The sequence below is a fragment of the Eptesicus fuscus genome, chromosome 2, assembly GCF_027574615.1.
Source record: "Eptesicus fuscus isolate TK198812 chromosome 2, DD_ASM_mEF_20220401, whole genome shotgun sequence".
In the NCBI taxonomy this organism is placed as follows: Eukaryota; Metazoa; Chordata; class Mammalia; order Chiroptera; family Vespertilionidae; genus Eptesicus; species Eptesicus fuscus.
Genome location: NC_072474.1, coordinates 72,713,701 through 72,735,831, shown reverse-complemented (window position 1 = coordinate 72,735,831; position 22,131 = coordinate 72,713,701). Strand labels below are relative to the sequence as shown.

Sequence of the window (22,131 nt, the reverse complement as noted above, 5' to 3'; positions counted from 1 at the left end):
TAGTCACATATGGCTCTTGAACATTTGAAATGTGAATAGCACAGTGAGGAACTAAATTTTACATTTATTCAATATAAGTAATTTAATTTTCAATTTAAAAGGCTATGTGTGGCTAATGGCTATGATATTAGACAACACAGCTCTAGAATCTATCTATGAATACACCACAGCCCAAGTGCAAAATTTTTCATTTCCAATTGTTTATGAGGTATGATCCATTGGAGGGATTGGAAAGAGTCAGAATTATTTTGGAAGTGTACACACATAAATAAGAATATATATTGTTCAGGCACAAATTTGTAAAGGCTGTTGCTTCTTGGTCTATTCACTTTGGAAATAATACTGGATAGAGGCAGATAATGTATTTCCAGTATTAATCACCAATTACTTCTTTATGTGGTGCTTATAAAACTTGTGGTCAGTTTTAAGGATTTCTCTGCTACTGCTCTTTCTTTGTTTTGAGTCTACACTAACAGTTCATTCTCAACTGAACCCCACTGTGGATTCTCCGATACTTAAGTTTGCTGAAAAGTCAGCATCAGTTCTGACAAATCCAAATGCTATTACCTCTTTCTGGCAGTGCTCGAAATCCATCTTTTAAAGTAAAGAGCCACTCTGCATTGGCAGGGAAGTTGCTTTAACTATATTCTAAAGCTCTAGCTAACTCTGTTCTTTTCTTAGTTAATAATGTTGTATAAATCCTGGTCTCTAGTTCCTCTCCAATGTAAATGGACCCTACTAGTGCTATCTGTAAAACATTCCTTTGGTGTCCTCCAAAAAGTGGGATTAAACATGTATGAAAGGGTTCTACTAGGAAAATATATCATTGTGAAAGGAAGTTATCTCCCAGGGAAGCCTGGGAGAACCATCTGACCACTGTGCAAGTCTAACCTAGAGTGAAGGAGAAAGGGAGAGAATGTTTGATGAAGTGCCACATAGTTTTGGCAAAACCATCAGGGAATCCTCCAGACAAAGTTGGCCAACAAACATCTCATGTCTCTCTGGAATGGGATCTGCCTTCCTGTCACTGCTGTACTCAGTCATTGCTTGGAACAAACCATGGGAGGGCTGCCTACATGCAAATACTGGCATGGATTTCCAAGTTGGGCCCTTGATCAATTACACTGTCTAAAGTAGGAGGGGGGCAAAGCACATTGTCATGGCCCCCACACTGTGTACAAGTCCTGCTTCAATTACAATGAATAGGCAAGAAAATAAAAGATAGGATGGCTAAAAAGGAAATGTCTCAGCATTAAATAGAAAACTATCCACCACTACTCAGAATTATCCCCACTCATCCTCTAAGGTTAATTCCAATTCTACTCTATCAAATGTTTCTATTGGCTGTAAAACTTGGGTTAGTGGCCATCTTCTTGCCAAGTTTCTGGGCTTTTCAGTTAAACTTTTAACATGCTCATTTACAAATGGGTCACATTGGATCTGGCTAAGCAGGGCTACATTAGTAATGCTTGGGGATGAAAAAACAGAACCAATATTATTATTTTTAAACCACTTTTATCCAATTCTAGTCTTTTATTTCCAGAATATACTAAAAGGAAGCTTTTTATTTTTTGTGTGTGTCTTGCTTGCAAGCTACTGTTATCAATTTTTCTTTAGTTTTGGGGTCTTTGAAGGAAACTAGTAGGTAGTATACTGCTTTCTCATTCAGTTTCAGAATAATTGAGAAGAAAAGTGTCAGTACATAGAGGCCATAGTGCCCTTACTTACTGATAAAACTGCTCTTGGAGAATTTGACTTATATCTGTGAAGGAGTTGGATTCTTAGGGCTGTATCTAGGAATCAGGAGATTCATCTGTTTGTCTTTGCACTAGAACAAAGCAGGCACTCCCTCTCCAAGCACAAATTTTACCCAAGCTGTAGAAGAGAGCATATTTTCCTGAAAGCTTCAACAGTTTCTCTCTCACATTTGCCAGTTAGATGAAGTAACTCCTCCTCTTCTAGGACTAAATGATTGAGGGAGGCAGAGAGATGCAGGATTGTTAAATTACAATGGAAGGAAAGATCAGCAGTGGGGAAGATGCTTGCCCTCCTGAACATGAAAGACAAGTCCTAAAATGATACAGGTCAGAGAATACACAGGCTCAGTTATAAAGCAGAGACCAACTAATCTCTTGTTTTGGGGTAGCCCTAACATGATTTCAAGAATTCTGAGTTCAGCTAATAGTTACATCTGTATACCATCTTCTCTCTGGACCCTTGAAAAATATTTTCCTTTTCTGTTTTGGTTCAAAATTTGGGGTCAGAGTGTTTTTAGAGAAGCTCATGAACACTATGGCTTCTTCCCTAGCAAAATGTATGCAAACTTGGTTTCTGTCTTAGTGATTTAAAAAAAACAACAAAAACATTTCTTTTTTGACTCAAATTCCAAGTCTCTTTTTTACACTGTTTTTATTTTGCTCGCACACATGCACCCTCCCCCAACCCCCACCCCCACACACACACACACACACACACACACACACACACACACACACACACACACAGACACCTATTGGACTTGAAGATCCAAAGCCCTTTCTTTCATTTCTGCTTTTCTTGAGGTCACTTGAGAGGAGCCAAAATTACCATAATCCTGGCTTTGGAAACTTGGGGAGCTTATGTGAAATGGTCCATAAACTCATTCTAATGAAAATGTTACTAATGCCATTTTTGTATTACTGTGAAGTTAAATCCCCTTTCTCAAACTTACTTTTAAATATCTTTCACAGCTCAGAATTTCAACCCGAAGTTTATGGATTTGGGGGGGAAATTACAGTAATTGAGTCATTGTATATTGTGAGTTAGTATAATGCATTGGGTAGGAACTTGGGCATTGAAATCAGGCATAACTATAAATAAATATGAGCTCTTTAATCTTGTTCACACTACTAGACCCCTCTGGAATTTAATTTCATAAAATGAGGACAATGATAGTACCTACCTCACAGGGCTATGGTGATGATTAAAGGAAAAAAAGTATTGAAAGCATTTAGTAGGGTGATTGGCATATAATCAACACTCAATAAGAACAGCTATTCTTATTGTTACTATTATTTTTATTCAATTTTGTATTAACAGCATCTGCCACAATAGTTGACACAGAATAAATGCTCAAGAAATACTGAATGAATGAATGACTAGGACAAATCTAGTCATGTTGTTTCTCCTGTGCCCAAGAATAGTAGGTTTAACTACAGTTTATGTCATTATTTAATGGAATTCAAAATAGACTTGCCACCCTTTCGTTCTCTTGTGACCGTGAGAATCCATCTGAAGACATGATACTAATTCATGTGGTATTTCTAGCTATTATCTCATTAAGAGAATGTCTTCTGAACTCACATTGACTCAGGAACATTTCTTTAGGATATATCAAAATGCTTCCACTCAGTGAACACACTAACAGCTCATTACACTGGTTTCTGATCTATCTTATGAGTCGACTCTTTTCAAGGATTAGTGTAATTCTTTGGAGTCCAAAGTCAAATGAAGTAAGAATTGACCTGAGAGGTAGAAATATCCTACCTAGAACCATTTGCTCTTTCTTTTACCCTTTTACAAATATATCAATATATACTAGTATGTTTTGAGATTAACTTTCACTCTTCTATAGTTTCTAGATAATTCTCACCAAACCTCTTACCTCAATACCTCACCAGAAATTTTTATACCAGGAAACACAGATTAAACAAACTTTTTGTTTTAGAAAGTTTTCTTTCAGTGTTCTCTCACACCCAATTTCCTTCATCTGCCTTGCTGGACAGATAGAAACTTATGAGGATGTCAGCATGCCAAATAATTGAAATTCTTTTCAGTAATATAGGACTCAAATTAAAAGCACTCCCGGAGACTGGTACATTTACAAATGTTATTGCTTATACAGATGTGTAGTGGAATGAAATAAAATGTTAGGTATGACAACAATGAATTACAGAAATATGTGGCAGCCTTCAGGCACATGAATATATACATGAGGATAGAAATATTTTGGTGGGAATTATTACTAAGGATGCAGAATCTCTGAAATAATATTTGGGAACAGAGGATTCCAAGTGAAAATCAAGGGACCCAGTCAATAAATATTTCTTGTGCATTGATTATGTGCCAGTCACAGAGGATACAGTTATGAATAAAATTAACACAGTCTTAGCTGGGACTTATAGCCTGATGCAGAAGATAGATATTAAGCAAACAATTAGATGCTTTAGGAGGGCACAGTGCTTTGAAGAAATTCAGGTTCTTGTTGAGTTTATGGTAAGTGCAGATTGAAGAAAAGAGGGAAGTTGCTCTCTTTAGGTGAAGGGAACAGCGTGGGCAAAGGTCCATACAAAGAGTTGACAGAAGCCCAGTGTATTAGTTTTCTAGGGCTGTTGCAATGAAGTTCCCCACAGTGGTGGATTAAACAGCATACATTTGTCTCATAGTTCAAAGTCCAAATCAACATGTCAGTAGGGTTGGTTTCTTCAAAGGGCTGTGAGGAAAAATCGGTTCCATGCTTCTCCCCTAGCTTCTGGCGGATTGCTGCTGGCAGTCTCAGGTGCTCCTTAGCTTGTAGAAGCATCACTCCCACTTCTGCCTACATCTTCACATGGCATTCTCCCTACATCTTTGTCTATGTATAAATTTCCCCTTTTTATAAGAACACCAGTCATATTAGATGAGGTCCAGAATGAAATCATCTATAATGACCCAAAGAAGGTCACATTCAGAGATATTGGGAGTTAGAGCTTCAACATATGACATTTTGTGGGGACACAAGTCAACCCATAATGCCCAGTATGCCTAGCCTGGAGAGAGGAGTAGGAATTATTGTTTGTTGTAATCTTAGAAAGATAATTAAGGTCCAGGCATATAAGTCACTTAAAATATATATTTTTATTGATTTCAGAGAGAAAGGGAGAGGGAGAGAGATAGAAACATCAATGATGAGAAAGAATCATTGATAGTCTGTCTCCTGCACACCCCCCTACTGAGGATCGAGCCCACAACCTGGACATGTGCCCTGACTGGGATTAGAACCATGATCTCCGGTTCATAGGTCAATGCTCCACCACTGAGCCACACTGGCCAGGCCAACCCATTTTTATTTAGGTCAAGTTAAGATATTATATTTTTTTCTAAGGGCCATGATAAACCATTTATACATTTTAAGCAGGGCAATGAAACTGATTCAATTTCAGTTTTTAAATGATTAATCTGAATTCAGTGTGAGAGATAGATTAGTAGGTGGTTAAGACATTATATATCCCTCCACTTTTCTTTTTTAGAATTCCTTTAGTCTTTCCCTAGATATACTCCTCCCAACTTGAAGGTCATGAATGCCATTTAGGTGGTCTTCGGTTGCCCAAAACTCTCCCTTTTGTGAAATGCTCTCTTGGGAAACTGACTATGCTTCTGAATTCATCTATCACCCATAATGTGTTTTTCTCCTTTAGACATCGATAGATTACAAAGTTTAAATTTGCACAAAGAATTTAATTAAGCCAAATAACTCTTGGTCTTTTCCAATCATTGAGACTTCTCATTAAAGTTAAAATGAAAGCATTCCTAATAAAAATGTTTAACAATTAATAAAATGACAGTTTGTGTGTGGATGTAAAATTTGTATAACATCAAGTATTTAAGTCTAGGGTTTTGTAAAGCCATACGAAATTTCTTGAAGTTCCTTTTTTGGTGAATGACTTGCACAAACCAAAGCAAGTCAGCTTTAGGTGACTTTCCCAGAGCTCCTTCGGAGGCCCCCATGTAAGCTGCAGGGTTTCAGGTTTCAAACCCCACATCATAGGCAAGCCCTCCTTGGTCGCTTTATGCTGATCGCACAAAACTACTTTTAGTGATCTAATCTTCTCATGGGATTATGCCTGGGGATAATAAAACATTACTAAATGCCCGTGGGAATTCAAAGATAGCCTTTGTAGTGAGGGTAATCTATTGTCATACTGCATGGTAGTAAAATGGAAGGATATTGAAAATGATTAACAGAGTAATTAGAAGGTAGGGTGAAGGGGCCTGTGAGGCTGAGTTGCTGAGAAAGAAGCAAAGACCATCATTTAAAAACGGATCTTAAGCCTCATCATGTGCTTCTGTGATCATCACTGGCAGGATAACGGGGCTTATTCTGTTTTTTTGTTTTAGTCCAAAAGTGAAACTTCTCTATTTCTTCCATTACATTTATTAACATTCAGAACTGGCACAAACTTCAGCTGAGACTGAAGATCTGCCAAATATTTTGAGGAAGATAACTTTAATTTGGGATATGCTGAGTTTAAGGTTTCAATAAACATTTTCAAAAGGGATGGGCATTGTGATCTAAAAAGTGAGAAAGAAATCCGGGCTGAAGACATCTAGTTGGAAGCCATCAGCATGAAGATGGTAATCAATGTCATCGGGAAGCTTAGAAGAGTGTGAACAGAAAATGCCATCATGCAGAACCTTTAAGAACACCGATGAGCAAGGAATGAGTAACAGGGGAGGAGTCCACAAAGGATACTGAGGAAGAAAAACCAGAAACTTAGAATTCAGTGTCATTAAAGTCAGGGGAGGAGGTATTGAGAAGGACAATGTTACCAATATCATCAAATATTGTTGAGAATTTATGAAACATTAGGATTAAAATATATTGAAAATAGGGGTGGAGGTCTTGTCAAGAGCACTGATGATCTTGTCAAAAGCACTGCAGTGGAATGATAGGGGTGGGAACTAGGTTGCAGTGTGCAGAGTTATCATTAAGAATTGAGGAAACAAGTTGAAAAGTGTCAATATATTTTTCTGTTAGAGAGAGAGACAAAAACTAGGATAATGACTAAAGGAGGACATAGAATTGAGGAAGGACTTTTGTTTTTAGTTAGGAGAGACTGAAGAATATTTGAATGCTGATTGAAAGGAGCCAATAGAGATATGTTGGAGAGACAGAGAGAGAACAACAGAGCAAGGCTGAACAGGTGAGAAGGTGAGAGGAGATGGGTCCAGAGCACAAGCAGCGGGATTTGCCATTGTGTATGGTGGGGTGGGGTGGGGCGGGGGGAAGCGTGACATCTGTGATTCCATAAATAAAGACTGATTTTCTCCTTCTTACCTTCTCTTAATGATGGATTGGGAAATGCTCTCCACGTTCAGTACTGCTGTGTGTATACAAGGCGGGAAGGAGCTGGGGGAGCTGGAGAACTGATCTAGATTCCTTGAAGTGTTTAAGGAAAAAACCCTGGATCTGCAGAGCTTTCATTGGCACATGCTAACGATGAATGCCCTGCCACTTTTGGGTTAGAAGGAGTTTGGGGTTTTGGAGTAAACACTTGCATGAACCTTTTATATGCAAAGGTAAAATAAAATCCTATTTTGAAATGCTGGATTTGAAATAAAAGAAATCTAACTGCTCCAAAAATCAGCTAAAGATGATTTTTTTTTCCTCAGTGAGAAAAGTTAATGGATCCTAAGAATTTAGTTGAGAATTGAGGAATGACTTATGGATTTTAAGGATAGGATTTCCTACTATAATTACATATGTTTTCATAAATTTTCCATTTATTCAACTAGTCTTACTGAGCATGTACTATATACCAGGCAATATTATAGGTGTTTGAGATATATCAGTGTCAAAACAAAGATACCCAACCGAGAGTAGCTTATATTATAGCACAATTCCTTTAGTGAAGTGTTTTTGAAGAATAAAGTCTCATGTCAGCTGTGTTTTGGAGAAAGGAAGGTGGTGTCTAGTTTTGGAGTGAGGCAGAGCAGAGACAACTTCACCAGCATGGAGAGTAGTTATGAGATGGCAGGGATGGGGAAACATGGCAGGGAAACCTGGCATACCCACAACCAACTTGTAAAGGAGTTTGGACTCTGTGTAATCACACATAGTAGAGACCTAGATGGTAATTATTTGGGCATTAAAAATAGGGAGAATCCAAGAAGCTAGTGGACTCTTGTGTATGCCTATAAAAACATAAACTAAATTCTAAGAGTCTCAACTAAATGACCTGGAGTGGGAGAAAAAAAGGTAGCATCAGAAATACTATACATGCGATTGAACTGAAATCTTATTTATGTCCATTGCACATATAAATGCCATCATCTCTCATGAGTGCTCACTGTGGAAGAAAGGTTGAGAGTCATTGGTGCCTCTGTTCTCCAGGGATACACTTGTCAATATTGTTTATTGAAAAGCAACAGACATCCTCTATCTAATAGAATCCTAGATAACATTTCTCTTGGGCTACCTCCAGATGGAGATGTTTTTATACAGGGTGGGGTAAAAGACTTACAGTTGTTTGTATGGAAAATAACACAATAATTAATAAGTGCAGGATCAGGGCCAGGGAGGGATGCGGGAGGTTGGCCAGCCAGGGAGGGGCTATGGGAGGGCTCCAATGCATGTCTGGCCCTTCTTGCTCAGTCGCGATCAGCCAGACCCCAGCAGCAAGCTAACCTACTAGTTGGAGCGTCTATCCCATGGTGGTCAATACATGTCATAGCTACTGGTCAACTGGTCGACTGTCTGCCCCCTGGTGGTCAGTACCCATCATAGTGAGTGGTTGAGCAGTCTTAGCATATCATTAGCATATTATGCTTTGATTGGTTGAATGGCCAACTGGACCACCGGACACTTAGCATATTAAGCTTTTATTATATAGGATAAGTATGATAATGAATAGTAGCGGTGAGAGTCATATTTTTGCCTTGTTCCCATTCTTGGGCAAACATTCATTCTTTTAAAGGTAAGTATGATATTAGTAGTATTACATTGAGAAAGTTGCTTTCTATTTCTCATTTACTAAGGGGTTTCTTAAAATCATGAACGGTTATCAAATTTTATCAAATGCTTTTTTGCATTAATTGATATAGTTTTGTGAGTTTTAAAATTTTTTATAAATTGTTAATATGGTGGATTATATTGGCTGAATTTTGAATATTAAACCAGCCTTGCATTTCTGCAATAAATTCCACTTGGTCCATGATGTGTTATTCTTTTTGTATACTAGTATTGCTGCATTAAATATGCTAATATTTTATTGAGGATTTTGAAATCTAGCTTCACAAGGGATATTGGTTTGTAGTTTTTTGGTATTATTTTCGTCTAGTTTTAGTTTGAAAATCATGCTAGCCTCAAAATCAGTTGAAAGTGTTCCCCTATCATCAAATTTTTGAGAGAGATTATGTAGAACTTGTGTTTTTCTTTCAATGTTTTGGTAAAATTCACAAGTAAAACTATCTGCGCCTAGGGATTTCTTGCTTGGAATATTTATAACTATACATATAATTTTCTTTTCTTTTTTAATAGATTTTATTGATTTTTTACAGAGAGGAAGGGAGAGAGATAGAGAGTTAGGAACATTGATGAGAGAGAAACATCGATCAGCTGCCTCCTGCACACTCCCACTGGGGATGTGCCCGCAACCAAGGTACATGCCCTTGCCCTTGACCGGAATCGAACCTGGGATCTTTCAGTCCGCAGACCGACGCTCTATCCACTGAGCCAAACCGGTTAGGGCTATAAATTTAATTTTCTTAATAATTATGATAGAATTCCAGCTTTCTGTTTTATCTTGGATGAATTCAGATAGTTGTCAGATTTATATGCACAGACCTTTGCATAGTGTCCCCTAATTTTTCTTTCAGTGTCTGCAGAGTCAATTGTGGCATTACTTCTTTCATTCTTATTTTCAAAGTCTTTGCAGTCCTATTTGGATCTGACCTGTGCCTGTATCATTCGGTGGCAAGTCTGAGACAAGGGCAATGATCTAACTCTCTGTTTCATTCTCAGAGTCTTTTCTATGCTGACTAGTGTGAGATCTCTATATGCTCCAGCTTGCAAGGGGGTGAGCCCAGAAGTTCACAGCCAACTTTATCTGGTTACTTTTCTGAGTTCCTCCCTCTCTGTGATTTTTCTATTACTTTCCAGGTTCCCGCAGCTCCCTTTTTCAGTCCTACTGCCTGAAAGCTAGAACTAGATCTATTCTTCTCTGTCAGACTTTTCTTATGACTCCACCAGAGTTTGTGGCTTGGTGGTTGAAAGACAGAGAGAAAAACAGTGAGAGCACCCCACTGTTTTAGGTCTTAGGACCATACCTCCTTTTAGTTGGGAGAAAGTGTCTCCTCCCTCAGAGTTTTAGGTACCTGCAGGCCCTCATTCCTTGTGCTGTTAAGTAACCCCTTATCCACTCCTCAAGCTTAAACTAGAGAGCTTTCCTGGAACTTCTGTCTTTACTGATGCTGGCTTCTAGGTGTTAGCATGCTTGGAGTTTAGGCCAGGGGATACCAGTGGTGAAGAAAGGTACATACACTGCTCTTTCAGTGGTCCTCCACATCTTACCTTCTTTCCCATTCCACTTGCTCTGAGTTATTAGTCTAGGTTTTGAGCTATATTCAGTGAGACAGGATATAATGTGTTTATTCAATCTTACTCCTAACTGGAACTGGATGGGAAATTTCTATTAGATGGGAAGGTAATGTACTTTGAACAGATGAACCTTTGCAATTGTAAATTTGATGGAGGACACCAGTCAGTGCCAGGATGGGATGGTGATAAGGGGTTTATGGGAAGATCAAAGTTAAATAGCTTCTTCTTCATAACTTCACTCTGAGCTGCCTCCGCTTCCAAACTGATTATTTCCTGCCCTTGCCCCTCCCTGGCCTCCTTCAAGGCCCCGTTTTAAAAGATTGGAGCTCTTTTCTACTCAGGGACACCATTTACCAGAAATCTCAGAGTCACAGGATGGCACACTTACCATCACAGAATTCTACCTTCATAGCCTATTGTTCTAGTCAGTTATCTACTGATGATTTAATTTGTCAACATTTGCTAATTTTATCATTTGTATGACGTCTTTAGTAATCTTAAAGACAATTGCACATAAAGATTAAAAGGCACATAAGATTAAAGTACTTCTAAAATTTATTAGATAAAACATAGGAACCTTATATTTTTATAGCTTCACTTTAAGCTATTTAAAGAACATTTTTTAGACTGTTAGTTAACCAATTCAGGAGCATGTGAGAGTATGCACTGCTCTAAAGCACACAGAAAGATGATTATATGTAATTTGCTGGAATCCTCCTTGGGTTTATGTCACCAGTAAATCTCCTGTAAGCAGTTTAGTTGTTCACACACTGAAAAGTATGTGGATTAGGGGAAGTAAAAGACTGTGTGGGAATTTACAAAGATCAGGAACACTGGCTAGCTCCGTTGAATCCAATTTCCTCTTCTTCACAATCAGCTTAGAATCAAACTATAATTGCTGAAATGGACCATTATTGCTGAAACTGTGCTGTTAGTCTACCTTATGAAAAAACAAAATTAAACGACTTGCTCCCGGTTACACAGCTAGTAGATGCCAAGACCAGGCCTGACTCGAGGCTATTGTACCGTGTTTGTGAAGCCATTCTAAAGAACTCACCATTAGTGAGCATGGTATTCAGGGTGCCAGGGGTTTCCAAATGTAATAGGCAAGCAGGAAGTTTATGTTCTTTTGGAGCCTCTATCCTGGCTTTCATTCTTGTTTGGGGTGGTTGAATTCTATTGTGTGCTTATATACGCATTCATCTAAAAGGTCAGGAGAGGGCCAAAGGTCAGGGGGTTTATGACTCTGCACTAGGGTCACTCAACAGGACACTATCACAAGCTTTTGCTTTTGGATATGCTCAGCAGTGTCATCCACAACAACTGCACTGAAGGCAAACATTCACTGAGAGCACATATGTGCCAGGCAGCAGTTTGGTCTCTGGTGATAAAAAGGGCAGGCCAAGGTCAAGCTCTGCCCTCAGTGAGCTGGGTGTAGTGTGGTCTGCATCTACAGAAGTTTTCCTAAGCTAAAGAATACATAATTAGAGGTCAATTTTTCTTTTTCTTCTAGTTTGTATTCATTATTCTTTCTTAAGTGTGGGATATTCCTTTAAGAAGTATTTTAATCTTATGTGCCTTTTTGCAGGCCCTGAGTCATCTTTGGTGAATAAAGAACCAGTGGTGTGAACAGATAGATTCTTAGTACTGCCTCATTAAAGGGGTAACCACACTTATTTTCTGGTTTCTTCAGTACCTTGGCAGCTTCTTATCTAGGGGTGCTCCTGAGTCTCTAGGTTCTTGTCCTCATACCTGCTAAAGGGTGTGGATATCTCTAGACCCAGCCCATCCCTGGTTCTGCTTCCTCATCACCTGCTCTGATCTTGAGTGGCTGGGCTGCATCCTCACCGAATGTGACCTGGGCTGGGCCATGCTATCTGATTCACCACCTCTGTCAACACTGATATCTTCACTGGTCTCACCCTGTTACACATGCATCTGTAACACTGCTGGAGAAATTATATGCTACATACTGAAATACAAAAGAGAGGAAGATTAGGGTGCTGAACACACACTACAACATACAAATGATGTATTATAAAATTATATACCTGAAACCTATGTAATTATAATAACCAATGTCATTCCAATAAATTCAATAAATGAAAAAATAAAAATTCCAGTTATTTTTTTCAGTGTATTACACACACACACACACACACACAGACAATATTGTTTCTGAATGTATTGAATTATAGATTAAATTGGAGAAAACCTGATATTTTGCCATATGAAATATTTACCTCAATGGTAGTAGCATTTCTCCTTCATCTTCCTCTATGTTCTTCAGTAAAATATATAGTTTTCTCTATAAAAGTTTTAAGTATTATTCCCAGGTACTTTATAATTTTTGTTACTCTTCTGAGTGGAATTTGTATTATATATTCATATTGGTTATTGATGGTTGGAAAGAAAGATGTGGAAACTCTCTTAGCCTATTCAGGCTGCTATAACAAAAATACTACAGGGTGGTGGGGAGGCAGATTGAAGAACAAACATTTAACTCTCACACTTCTGGAGGCTGGGGAGTCCAAGATCAAGGCACAGGCAGTCTCAGTATCAGGTGAGCATCTACTTCCTGGTTCATAGAAGGCAGCCGTCTTCTGGCCATGTCCTCACTGGCAGGAAAAGAAAGAGCACCCTCTGGGGTCTCTTTTATAGGGGCATTAGTGCCACTCATGAGATGTCCATATTCATGACCTAATTACCTCAAAGGACCTACCTGGAATACTATCACTTTGGGGTTAGGATTTCAAAAAATGAATTTTGGGGGAACACACTTAGTCCATAACAGAAGCCTCTCATTATAAAGATTATATTAAAAAAAGAAAAAAGAAAGAAAAATAAAAGAAAGGGAGAGCCGAAACCGGTTTGGCTCAGTGGATAGAGCGTCGGCCTGCGGACTCAAGGGTCCCGGGTTCGATTCCGGTCAAGGGCATGTACCTTGGTTGCGGGCACATCCCCAGTAGGGGGTGTGCAGGAGGCAGCTGGTCGATGTTTCTCTCTCATCGATGTTTCTAACTCTCTATCCCTCTCTCTTCCTCTCTGTAAAAAATCAATAAAATATATTTTAAAAAAAAAAGAAAAAAGAAAGGAAGGAAGGAAAGGAAGAAAGGGTAGAGAGGGAGGGGGAGAAGAGGAGAGGAGAGGAGAGGAGAGGAGAGGAGAGGAGAGGAGAGGAGAGGAGAGGAAGCGAGAGAGAGAGAGAGAGAGAGAGAGAGAGAGAGAGAGAGAGAGAGAGAGAGAAAGGGCAAATCAGGAGTCGGTTCCAGTGCAGTTCTTTGAAAAAAGAGAAGGGGTGATTAAAGGGATGGTTTCTGGTAGGAACTATAGCCAGTTTTGCTCTGCTTTCACCTTAATTCTGCTAGGTTATAACATCAAATATTTTCAAAGTGCTGACATCTAATGAGGTCAAAGAAGCACAGTGGCTCCTAGGAATTTTATTTGTTTAATGACTTGATGCCTTCGGCCTCTTCAGTATTTTGTCTTCGAGGCTTTAAACCCCAAACCTAAGAGAACATAGCAACTCTTGTCATGCAATATGTAACATTATATTATTTTTTAGAAGTAATATAATTGATGATTGTTGTGAATGAACAGAGCCAGCTCAAGGAGGAACCAGACAATTTCTGTAATCTTTGTAGTGTTTGGTTAAGATTGGAAGCCCACCATGTTTATCTGGAGGCCTTCAGGTTGACTCACACTTCTTAAATGGGAAATCCAAGAGACTACAGGACACAACTACAGATTGGAAGGCCCTTTGAGGGCTCATTTAAGGAGTTTCAATGAGGACTGATTAAGGCAGGACACCTAGACTCCTTTAGGACTTGCTGATCCAAGACCTGGGACTTTTTGTAGCAACTTAGATGAGAGGATTTCATGAGGTGTTTCTGGACCATGTACTGTTCAGTGCAGATTCTGAACCTTTAAGTGAGACTCAGCATAAAGGCACTGGCTTATACCTGGGAATATCAGGAAAGATGTTAGGAATAATGGTCTGAGGGAGTCTAAAGCCATGGAACCAAATCATAACAATTTACAAAACAGTAACGGATAATTTTTATTAACTGCTTTACTTGTCATATCTATTTGCTCATTATAATACCTCTTGGTGAATTATTTTCCCACTTTTGCAAATGAGGAAATAAAAATATTGTAAATAGCTCATGGTCTCAGTAGATAGAAAATGGAATTTTTCTTTATCACAAATGCAGACTGTTTAAATGTCTCAAGGTAGAAAAAGGAGACAATACTATTTAAATGTGTCTTATTCTTGCAATGGTTATAGTATTCAGTCATAGTTTTAGATCGAGAAGATGCCCTTTGGTTTTATGGAAGGTAAGCAGAAACCCCAAAGGCCCATTTGGCCAAGATCACACAAATCTATCTATGTATATAAAAGCCTAAGCCACTGGCCAACTGGCCAGTACCATAGCTATGACTCACACTGACCACTAGGGGGCAGACACACAATGCAGGAGCTGCCGAGCGACAGCAACTTTGCAGAGTGCCCTCTCACACTCCGGGACCCCTTGGGGGATGTTGTTTGACTGCCAGTTTTGGCCTGATCCCCACAGGCCAGGCCAAGGGACCCCAACGGTGCATGAATTTGTGCACCGGGCCTCTAGTAATAAATGTCAGAGTTGTAAATAGCTCATGGTCTCAGTAGATAGAAAATGGAATTTTTCTTTATCACAAATGCAGACTGTTTAAATGTCTCAAGGTAGAAAAAGGAGACAATACTATTTAAATGTGTCTTATTCTTGCAATGGTTATAGTATTCAGTCATAGTTTTAGATCGAGAAGATGCCCTTTGGTTTTATGGAAGGTAAGCAGAAACCCCAAAGGCCCATTTGGCCTAGATCACACAAATCTATCTATGTATATAAAAGCCTAAGCCACTGGCCAACTGGCCAGTACCATAGCTATGACTCACACTGACCACTAGGGGGCAGACACACAATGCAGGAGCTGCCGAGCGACAGCAACTTTGCAGAGTGCCCTCTCACACTCCGGGACCCCTTGGGGGATGTTGTTTGACTGCCAGTTTTGGCCTGATCCCCACAGGCCAGGCTAAGGGACCCCAACGGTGCATGAATTTGTGCACCGGGCCTCTAGTAATAAATGTCAGAGTTGAGAGTAAAACTCAAGTCTTTTGACAACTAAGGCAAAGTCCTTCTCTTAACTTTTGATGGTAGAAGTTAGAGATGTTCAGAAAGTTCAATTGTCGTCCTACAATGATACAGTAACCAGGAATCTGCTACCATCTAGTGGGGCAATTGAGTAATTAATATTTTTGAAAAGTTTCAGATACTGCACAAGTATACTCTTATCAGAGAAAATGGGTGAATAAGGAATTATAGAGGTTCTTTAGTCTATTGCCAATATTTTACAGATGGGAAAATGGGGAGATTGAATGAAATATCCAAGGTCATACAATGTGGTAGCAAAACTGGGATAAAACTCTGGTCTCTGCACTTGCAGTTCAGTTCTCTTCCGGTATTCCACCAATGAGAAAGGAAAGGGCCTTTCAATTCACAAAATCCAGTTAAAGTATTTTCCTAAATACTTTAACTTTGAGGATTTCAATTCTTTGTTTTTAAAATATATTTTTATTTATTTCAGAGAGGAAGGGAGAGGGAGAGAGAGATAGAAACATCAATGATGAGAGAGAATCATTGATCAACTGCTTCCTGCATGCCTCCTTCTGAGGGTCAAGCCCACAACCCGGGCATGTGCTCTGACCAGAAATCGAACTGTGACATCCTGGTTCATAGGTCAACACTCAACCCCTGAGGTACACTGGCCAGGTGGCAGTGAGTTTTTAGTTACATTAACGGAAAGGAAAACTGGATGTAACATGGACATATACCTATGCCTATACCTCTATATCTATGTATTTCATGGCTATGTCTACCCCTCTATATCTATAATCTTTTTTCTTAGGCCAGCACTAGAATAAATTTCCTTTTCTTGGGCACTTGATAATTTAGGATAGCCTAGAATTACACTGAATGGTATTAGATTGCTGATTAGTATTTTTCAAAAAGTTAATAAAATTTAAAAAGGCTAATAGAGCATATAGTGTACATTATCCTATCTAATAAAAGAGTACTATGCAGATTGATCATCACTGCAACACACAATATAGCTGCCCCCATGTGGTCAAAGATCTTGCCTCCATGTGGACACAAGATGGCCACCACAAGACGGCCAGCAGGAGAGGGCAGTTGGGAGGCACCCGGCCTGCAAGGGAGAGCAGTTGAGAAGGACCAAGCCTGCAAGGGAGGGCAGTTGGAGGTGATCAACCCTGTAGGAGAGGGCAGTTAGGGGTAACCAGGCTGGCAGAGGAGGGAAGTTGGGGGCAAACAGGCTGGCATGGGAGTGGTTAGGGCGTGATCAGGCTGGCAGGCAGAAGCGGTTAGGGGCAACCAGGAAGGCAGGCAGGCAAGCAGTTGGGAGCCAGCAGTCCTGGATTGTGAGAGGGATGTCCGACTGCCCGTTTAGGCCCGATCCCAGGGACATCCTGGGATCAGGATGTCCTAAAAAGGCAGTCAGACATCCCTTGAGGGGTCCCAGATTGGAGAGGGTACAGGCTGGGCTGAGGGACAACCCCCCTCCATGCACGAATTTCGTGCACCGGGCCTCTAGTATAAAATAAACCTTAAACCATTACAGTCATAACAGTAGAGGAATTTTATAACAACTTTCAAAGATGCTTATTTCAAAAACAGATTTTTATTTCTACTTTTGATAAATTTACTTTGTATATCAGGAAGCATACATGATCTATTACAATAAACTTATAAATATTCTTTAATAACTGGTTTCTTAAATCTGTGCATGAAATTTGTATTTTTCCTTCCATTAATGTAACTTAAAATTGTGGAGCCTCCTGTATTTGTCACATTTTCTAGTTCGTTTCTTCAATTCTTTTGCCTGAAACAATGTACTGAATATCTGGGGGGGGGGTAAGAACAATTCATTTAAAAGAACTGTTCTTTTGAAAAAGCAACAGGGAGAGAAACACAGGCTTCTCTTAGGAAAAAGCAGTTCTTGTCTTTTTTTGGATGATCTCATCCATATTGGAGATTTTCTTGATTTTTACCTCTTTTCTATATTTTCTGGATGTATTTCTCTCATAGGCAGAAGCTACTATCAAGTGTCTTATCATTTGTTATCATCTTGAAATTTTCAGGATGCTGGACACATTTAAACAATTCCACTGTATTATCAGCAATCTTACCCAATAATAGACAAACATGTAAATTGACCGTACCTCTGCTACACCCACCAGCCAATTAGGAGTTATATGCAAATTAACCCAACAAAGATGGCGGTTAATTTGCATACACAGCCGTGGAGTGACAGGGGCAGGACGCTTGCATCATTGCCATGGCGACCATGCAGGCGTTTGGCCCCATCCCCAGTTTCTCAGGGCCTCTGGGCAGCGTGGGAAGGCGGGGCCGGAGCGAAAAGAGGCGGCTCCTGGAGTGAAAAAAGGCGGATCTGGGGCCTGAGCAGAAAGGGGCTGGGCTAGAGTGGAAAGGCGGTGCCAGCAGCCAGGGAAAGGAAAGCCCATTTTAGCATGAAACTTTGTGCATCGGGCTTCTAGTTTTATAATAATACCTAAAAGAAAGAAAAATTTAAAACCCTTAACCCTAAACAAATATGTATGAAATGAGCCTAACTATTAGAATATGTAGATAGAAAATACCTTTCTGACCAAACCATAAAAAGTTTCTTTTATCATAATTTCAGGCATAATTTTGAGAAGCTGCTCTTCCTTAATTAAGCACCATGTCCGATGGGCAGAGAAGTGGGTGTCCAAGTTGAGTACATGGGCTCTGAGGTCAGACTACACACCTTGAATCCCAGCTGCACCACAATTTACGGGTAGCCTGTAGCCAGTCACTTAATGTCCTTATGTGTCAGTTTTCTGATTTATAAAATTGGAATAATTATTGTAGCTGTTTCATAGAGGTTTACTTGTGTGTGTGAATATGAGATATTGCAGTTAATGTATTTTGAACAATGCTTGACAAATAGTGAGCAGTAATTTTCAGTTATTAAAATATTGTTGAGAGTCTCTAGTTTAGAGATCTTGAAGTGATCCAAGTCTAGTCTTAGCTCAGTGGCACCACGAATCAATCAGATAACATTTTAAAACCCTGTTCACATCCTCTACAAATAACTGCCTTTTGGCCCAATGACAGTGTGGTCTGCCCAGAGAAGAGGCCTGTGCAGATGTTGGAAGTGTGCATGAGATGCTGGCATCCTGGGTACTATGGTGAAGTCTGGAAGGAGGAAGAGAGTGGGTTCCTGTGTGGTCATGTTCCTTTGGCCGCATGGATGTCTGGCCCAGTGGGGAGGGTTTCTGGCTGGACCAAGCCTAGAATAGGGCACCCTAAAGTATGGTGCCCTGAAGTGTGCCTGGGTTTAAAGAAGATACTAATCAGTACTGTTGTTTCGTTTAAGCTTCGAGGGAAAATATATTTCCTTCCACTTAAGTTCTGAAGAGATATAGTTGTTGACCAACACAGTACAGGGCGTAAAATGCTTTGGGAGTAAAATGAGCTGTGAATTATGAGAAGAGAGACCTCTCACTCTAAATTCCCTTTCTTTCTGTTCTACCTGCATAAGGCAGATCTGAATCACAATTCCCTCTTTCTCAGCCTGGCTAGGAAGTAAGAATGTTGTGACTTAAAACAGAAGCTAGAAAGTGTGGATGGTGATTGAGGAAAGCAACCTCACTAAATGTGGACAGAAGAGCTGTCTTAAAGTTGTGTATGATTGGGTGTAAAATCAAATAATGTGTTTACTTAATTTACCTGGGTATGGAAAAAAGAGCCCAATCCGTATTAAGTTTGCAGCACTTTTGGCCTTATTGTGAATTTATATTAGTTTCTTATTTTCATCTGATTAATTTTATGATATCTAAACTTATTCTATGAACTACTTCTCAGATTACTAATTTAGAAAGTAATTTTTAAAAAAATTTGATTTCATTTCTGCTCAGCAAGTGTACCTTTGATTTCTACTTACATTATCCCACCAGCCTTATGTGTGTTTTGTCATAATGGCAAATATGTTGATCCAAAACATTTCTAAATGAGTAAAATTTATCTCTGATTCTCTCACTGTATCTTTTTATGGTCTTCTCCTTCTCTAAGGCTTTTCCCAACTACCTCAGCTACCCCATTTCCTAATGGCCAGGGAGTATTCAGATGTACACCCCTCCCTGACCAAACCCTCCCCCCCCCACATCAATATGGCTGGGCCAGTTGCCATTTTGTTCGTGGCCATCATCTGTTTTTACTGTTCAGTGTTCTATCCTGTCTAGTCAGAACCTATGCTGTACAATTGTTAGATATTTTGAATCTCAACCCTGTTAAAGGCCTTTGCCTCATTCCTTTTCTAACAAGATTGGCTTTTAAGAAAGTGTCTGTGGTCTGTTATTTATATATTTTTATGGATTTGGGTCAATTTTATTGATTTCAGAGAGGAAGGGAGAGGGAGAGAGAGATAGAAACATCAGTGATGAGAGAGAACCATTGATTGGCTGCCTCCTGCATGCCCCCTACTGGGGATCAAGCCCGCAACCCTGGCATGTGCCCTTGACTGAAATCAAACCTGGGACCCTTCAGTCTGCAGGCTGACGCTCTATCCATGAGCCAAACCAGCTAGGGCAGTGGTCGGCAAACTGTGGCTCGTGAGCCACATGCGACTCTTTGGCCCCTTGAGTGTGGATCTTCCACAAAATACCACGGCCTGGGAGAGTCTATTTTGAAGAAGTGGCATTAGAAGAAGTTTAAGTTTAAAAAAATTTGGCTCTCAAAAGAAATTTCAATCGTTGTACTGTTAATATTTGGCTCTGTTGACTAATGAGTTTGCCGACCACTGAGCTAGGGCATATTTTCTTTTCTTATATTTATTTATATACTTATTTTTAGAGAGAGAGTAAGGGAGAGAGGAGAAAGAGTGAGATGAGAGAGAGAAATATTGATTTGTTGTTCCACGTTTTTATGCATCCATTGATTGATTCATGTATGTGCCCTTACTGGGGATCGAACTTGCAACCAGGGCTAATGTTATATTTTCAAGGACACTGAATTGGAGAATAGTTAAAAGAATGTTGTTTCAGGCAGGAGTAATTTGGAGGAAGTGATAAGATCACTGTGGGGTTGGCTGCCTCACTAACAGGAAGAGAATATAGGTTCACATGCTACAATCTGGTCTCCTGGTGTGTCTTCTGTTCTAAAATATTTCCTCCCATCCATGTGCTTCTAACATTTGAGTTAGATATTGAGTCCTTTGGCTTCTATTCTCAGCCAATATATTTTTTTAAGAAAATTTTTTTCTGGGAAAGAGAATACCAAATTAAATCAGCTTAAAGGATTAACCCAATTTGAAGGCTGGATAAACATATCAAATCTACACTAATAAAAGAGAAACATGCAAATTGACCATCCCTCCACTATGCCCACCAACCAATCAGGAGTGAATATGTAAATTAATCCAACAAAGATGGCGGCAGCCATGGAGCTGGAGCTAGCAGAAGGCTTGGGTTGCCCCCGGCGATGGAGGAAGCCAAGCTTCCTGCCCACCCTGGCTGCTGCTGAAGGAGTGGCTGGGGGCCTGGGTCACTGGGGGTGACCCAGGCTTCCAGCCCGCCCTGGCTGCCGCTCAATGAAGGGCTGGGAGCCTGGGTCACCAGGGGTCATGGCCAGCCTGAAAACAGCCCTCAGCCCCTTACCCAGGCTGGCCACACCCTCATGGGGTGGGGGTCCCTGCTGGGGGTCTTGGCCAGCCTGAAAATGGCCCTCAGCCCCTTAACCAGGCTGGCCATGTCCCCCCAGTGGGGACCCTCACCCCATGGGGGCGTGGCTGGCCTGCAAACCACCACAGGCCCCTCGCCCAGGCTGCCCCACACCCCAAGGGAACCCCTACCCTGATCCAGGACACCTTCAGGGCAAACTAGCCGGCCCCCACCCATGCAACAGGCCTCTATCTATACTAATAAAAGGGTAATATGCTAATTAGACTGGGAGACCTTCCAGGAGACCTTCCAGACGTTCTCTGGACAAAGCCATGGTGGCGGGGCTGAGGTAGTGGCAGTTAGAGGCCAAGAGGGGAGGGCAGTTGTGGGTGATCAGGCCAGGATGGGATGGCAGTTGTGGGTGATCAGGCCCGGGGGTGCAGTTGGGGGTGAGCAGACCAGCAGGGGGGCCAGTTGGGGGCAAGCACACTGGCACAGGGGGAAGTTGGGGGTGATCAGGCCGATGGCAGGGGGCAGTTGGAGGTGAGCAGGACAGCAGGCAGAGTGGTTAGGGGCAATCAGGCAGGCAGGCAGGTGAGCAGTTAGGAGCCAGCAGTCCTGGATTGCGAGAGGGATGTCCGACTGCCGGTTTAGGCCCGGTGCCTGCAAACTGGCAGTAGGACATCCTTTGAGGGGTTCCAGATTGGAGAGGGTGCAGGCCGGGCTGAGGAACACCCCCCCCCCCATGCACAAATTTTGTGCACCAGGCCACTAGTTTACATGTATAAAAGCCTAAGCGACTGGTCAACCAGCTGACCATTCGACCATCTGACTGATAGCTATGATGCACACTGACCACCAGGGGGCAGATCCTCAACACAGAAGCTGCTGAGCTGCGGTGACTTGGCAGCTGCAGTTCTCAGGTGACGCTCCCAGAACCAGAGAGGAGGGAGCCCGATTCTGGGGTGTGTCACCTGAGAACCACCCTCTTGTAATACAGGACCCCTTAGGGGATGCCAGAGAGCAGGTTTTGGCC

At 40.8% G+C, this 22,131-nt stretch overlaps 1 protein-coding gene across 1 annotated transcript in view; it reads right to left on the bottom strand.

Moving 5' to 3' along the window:
* Window positions 1–6,309: 6,309 nt before the first annotated feature.
* Window positions 6,310–22,131, bottom strand: part of GC (GC vitamin D binding protein) — a 53,623-nt gene continuing 37,801 nt past the window's right edge. The window contains exon 13 of the mRNA XM_054722128.1: window positions 6,310–6,489. Within this exon, the coding sequence (XP_054578103.1) occupies window positions 6,310–6,489 (180 nt within the window). The remainder of the gene's footprint in view (window positions 6,490–22,131) is intronic.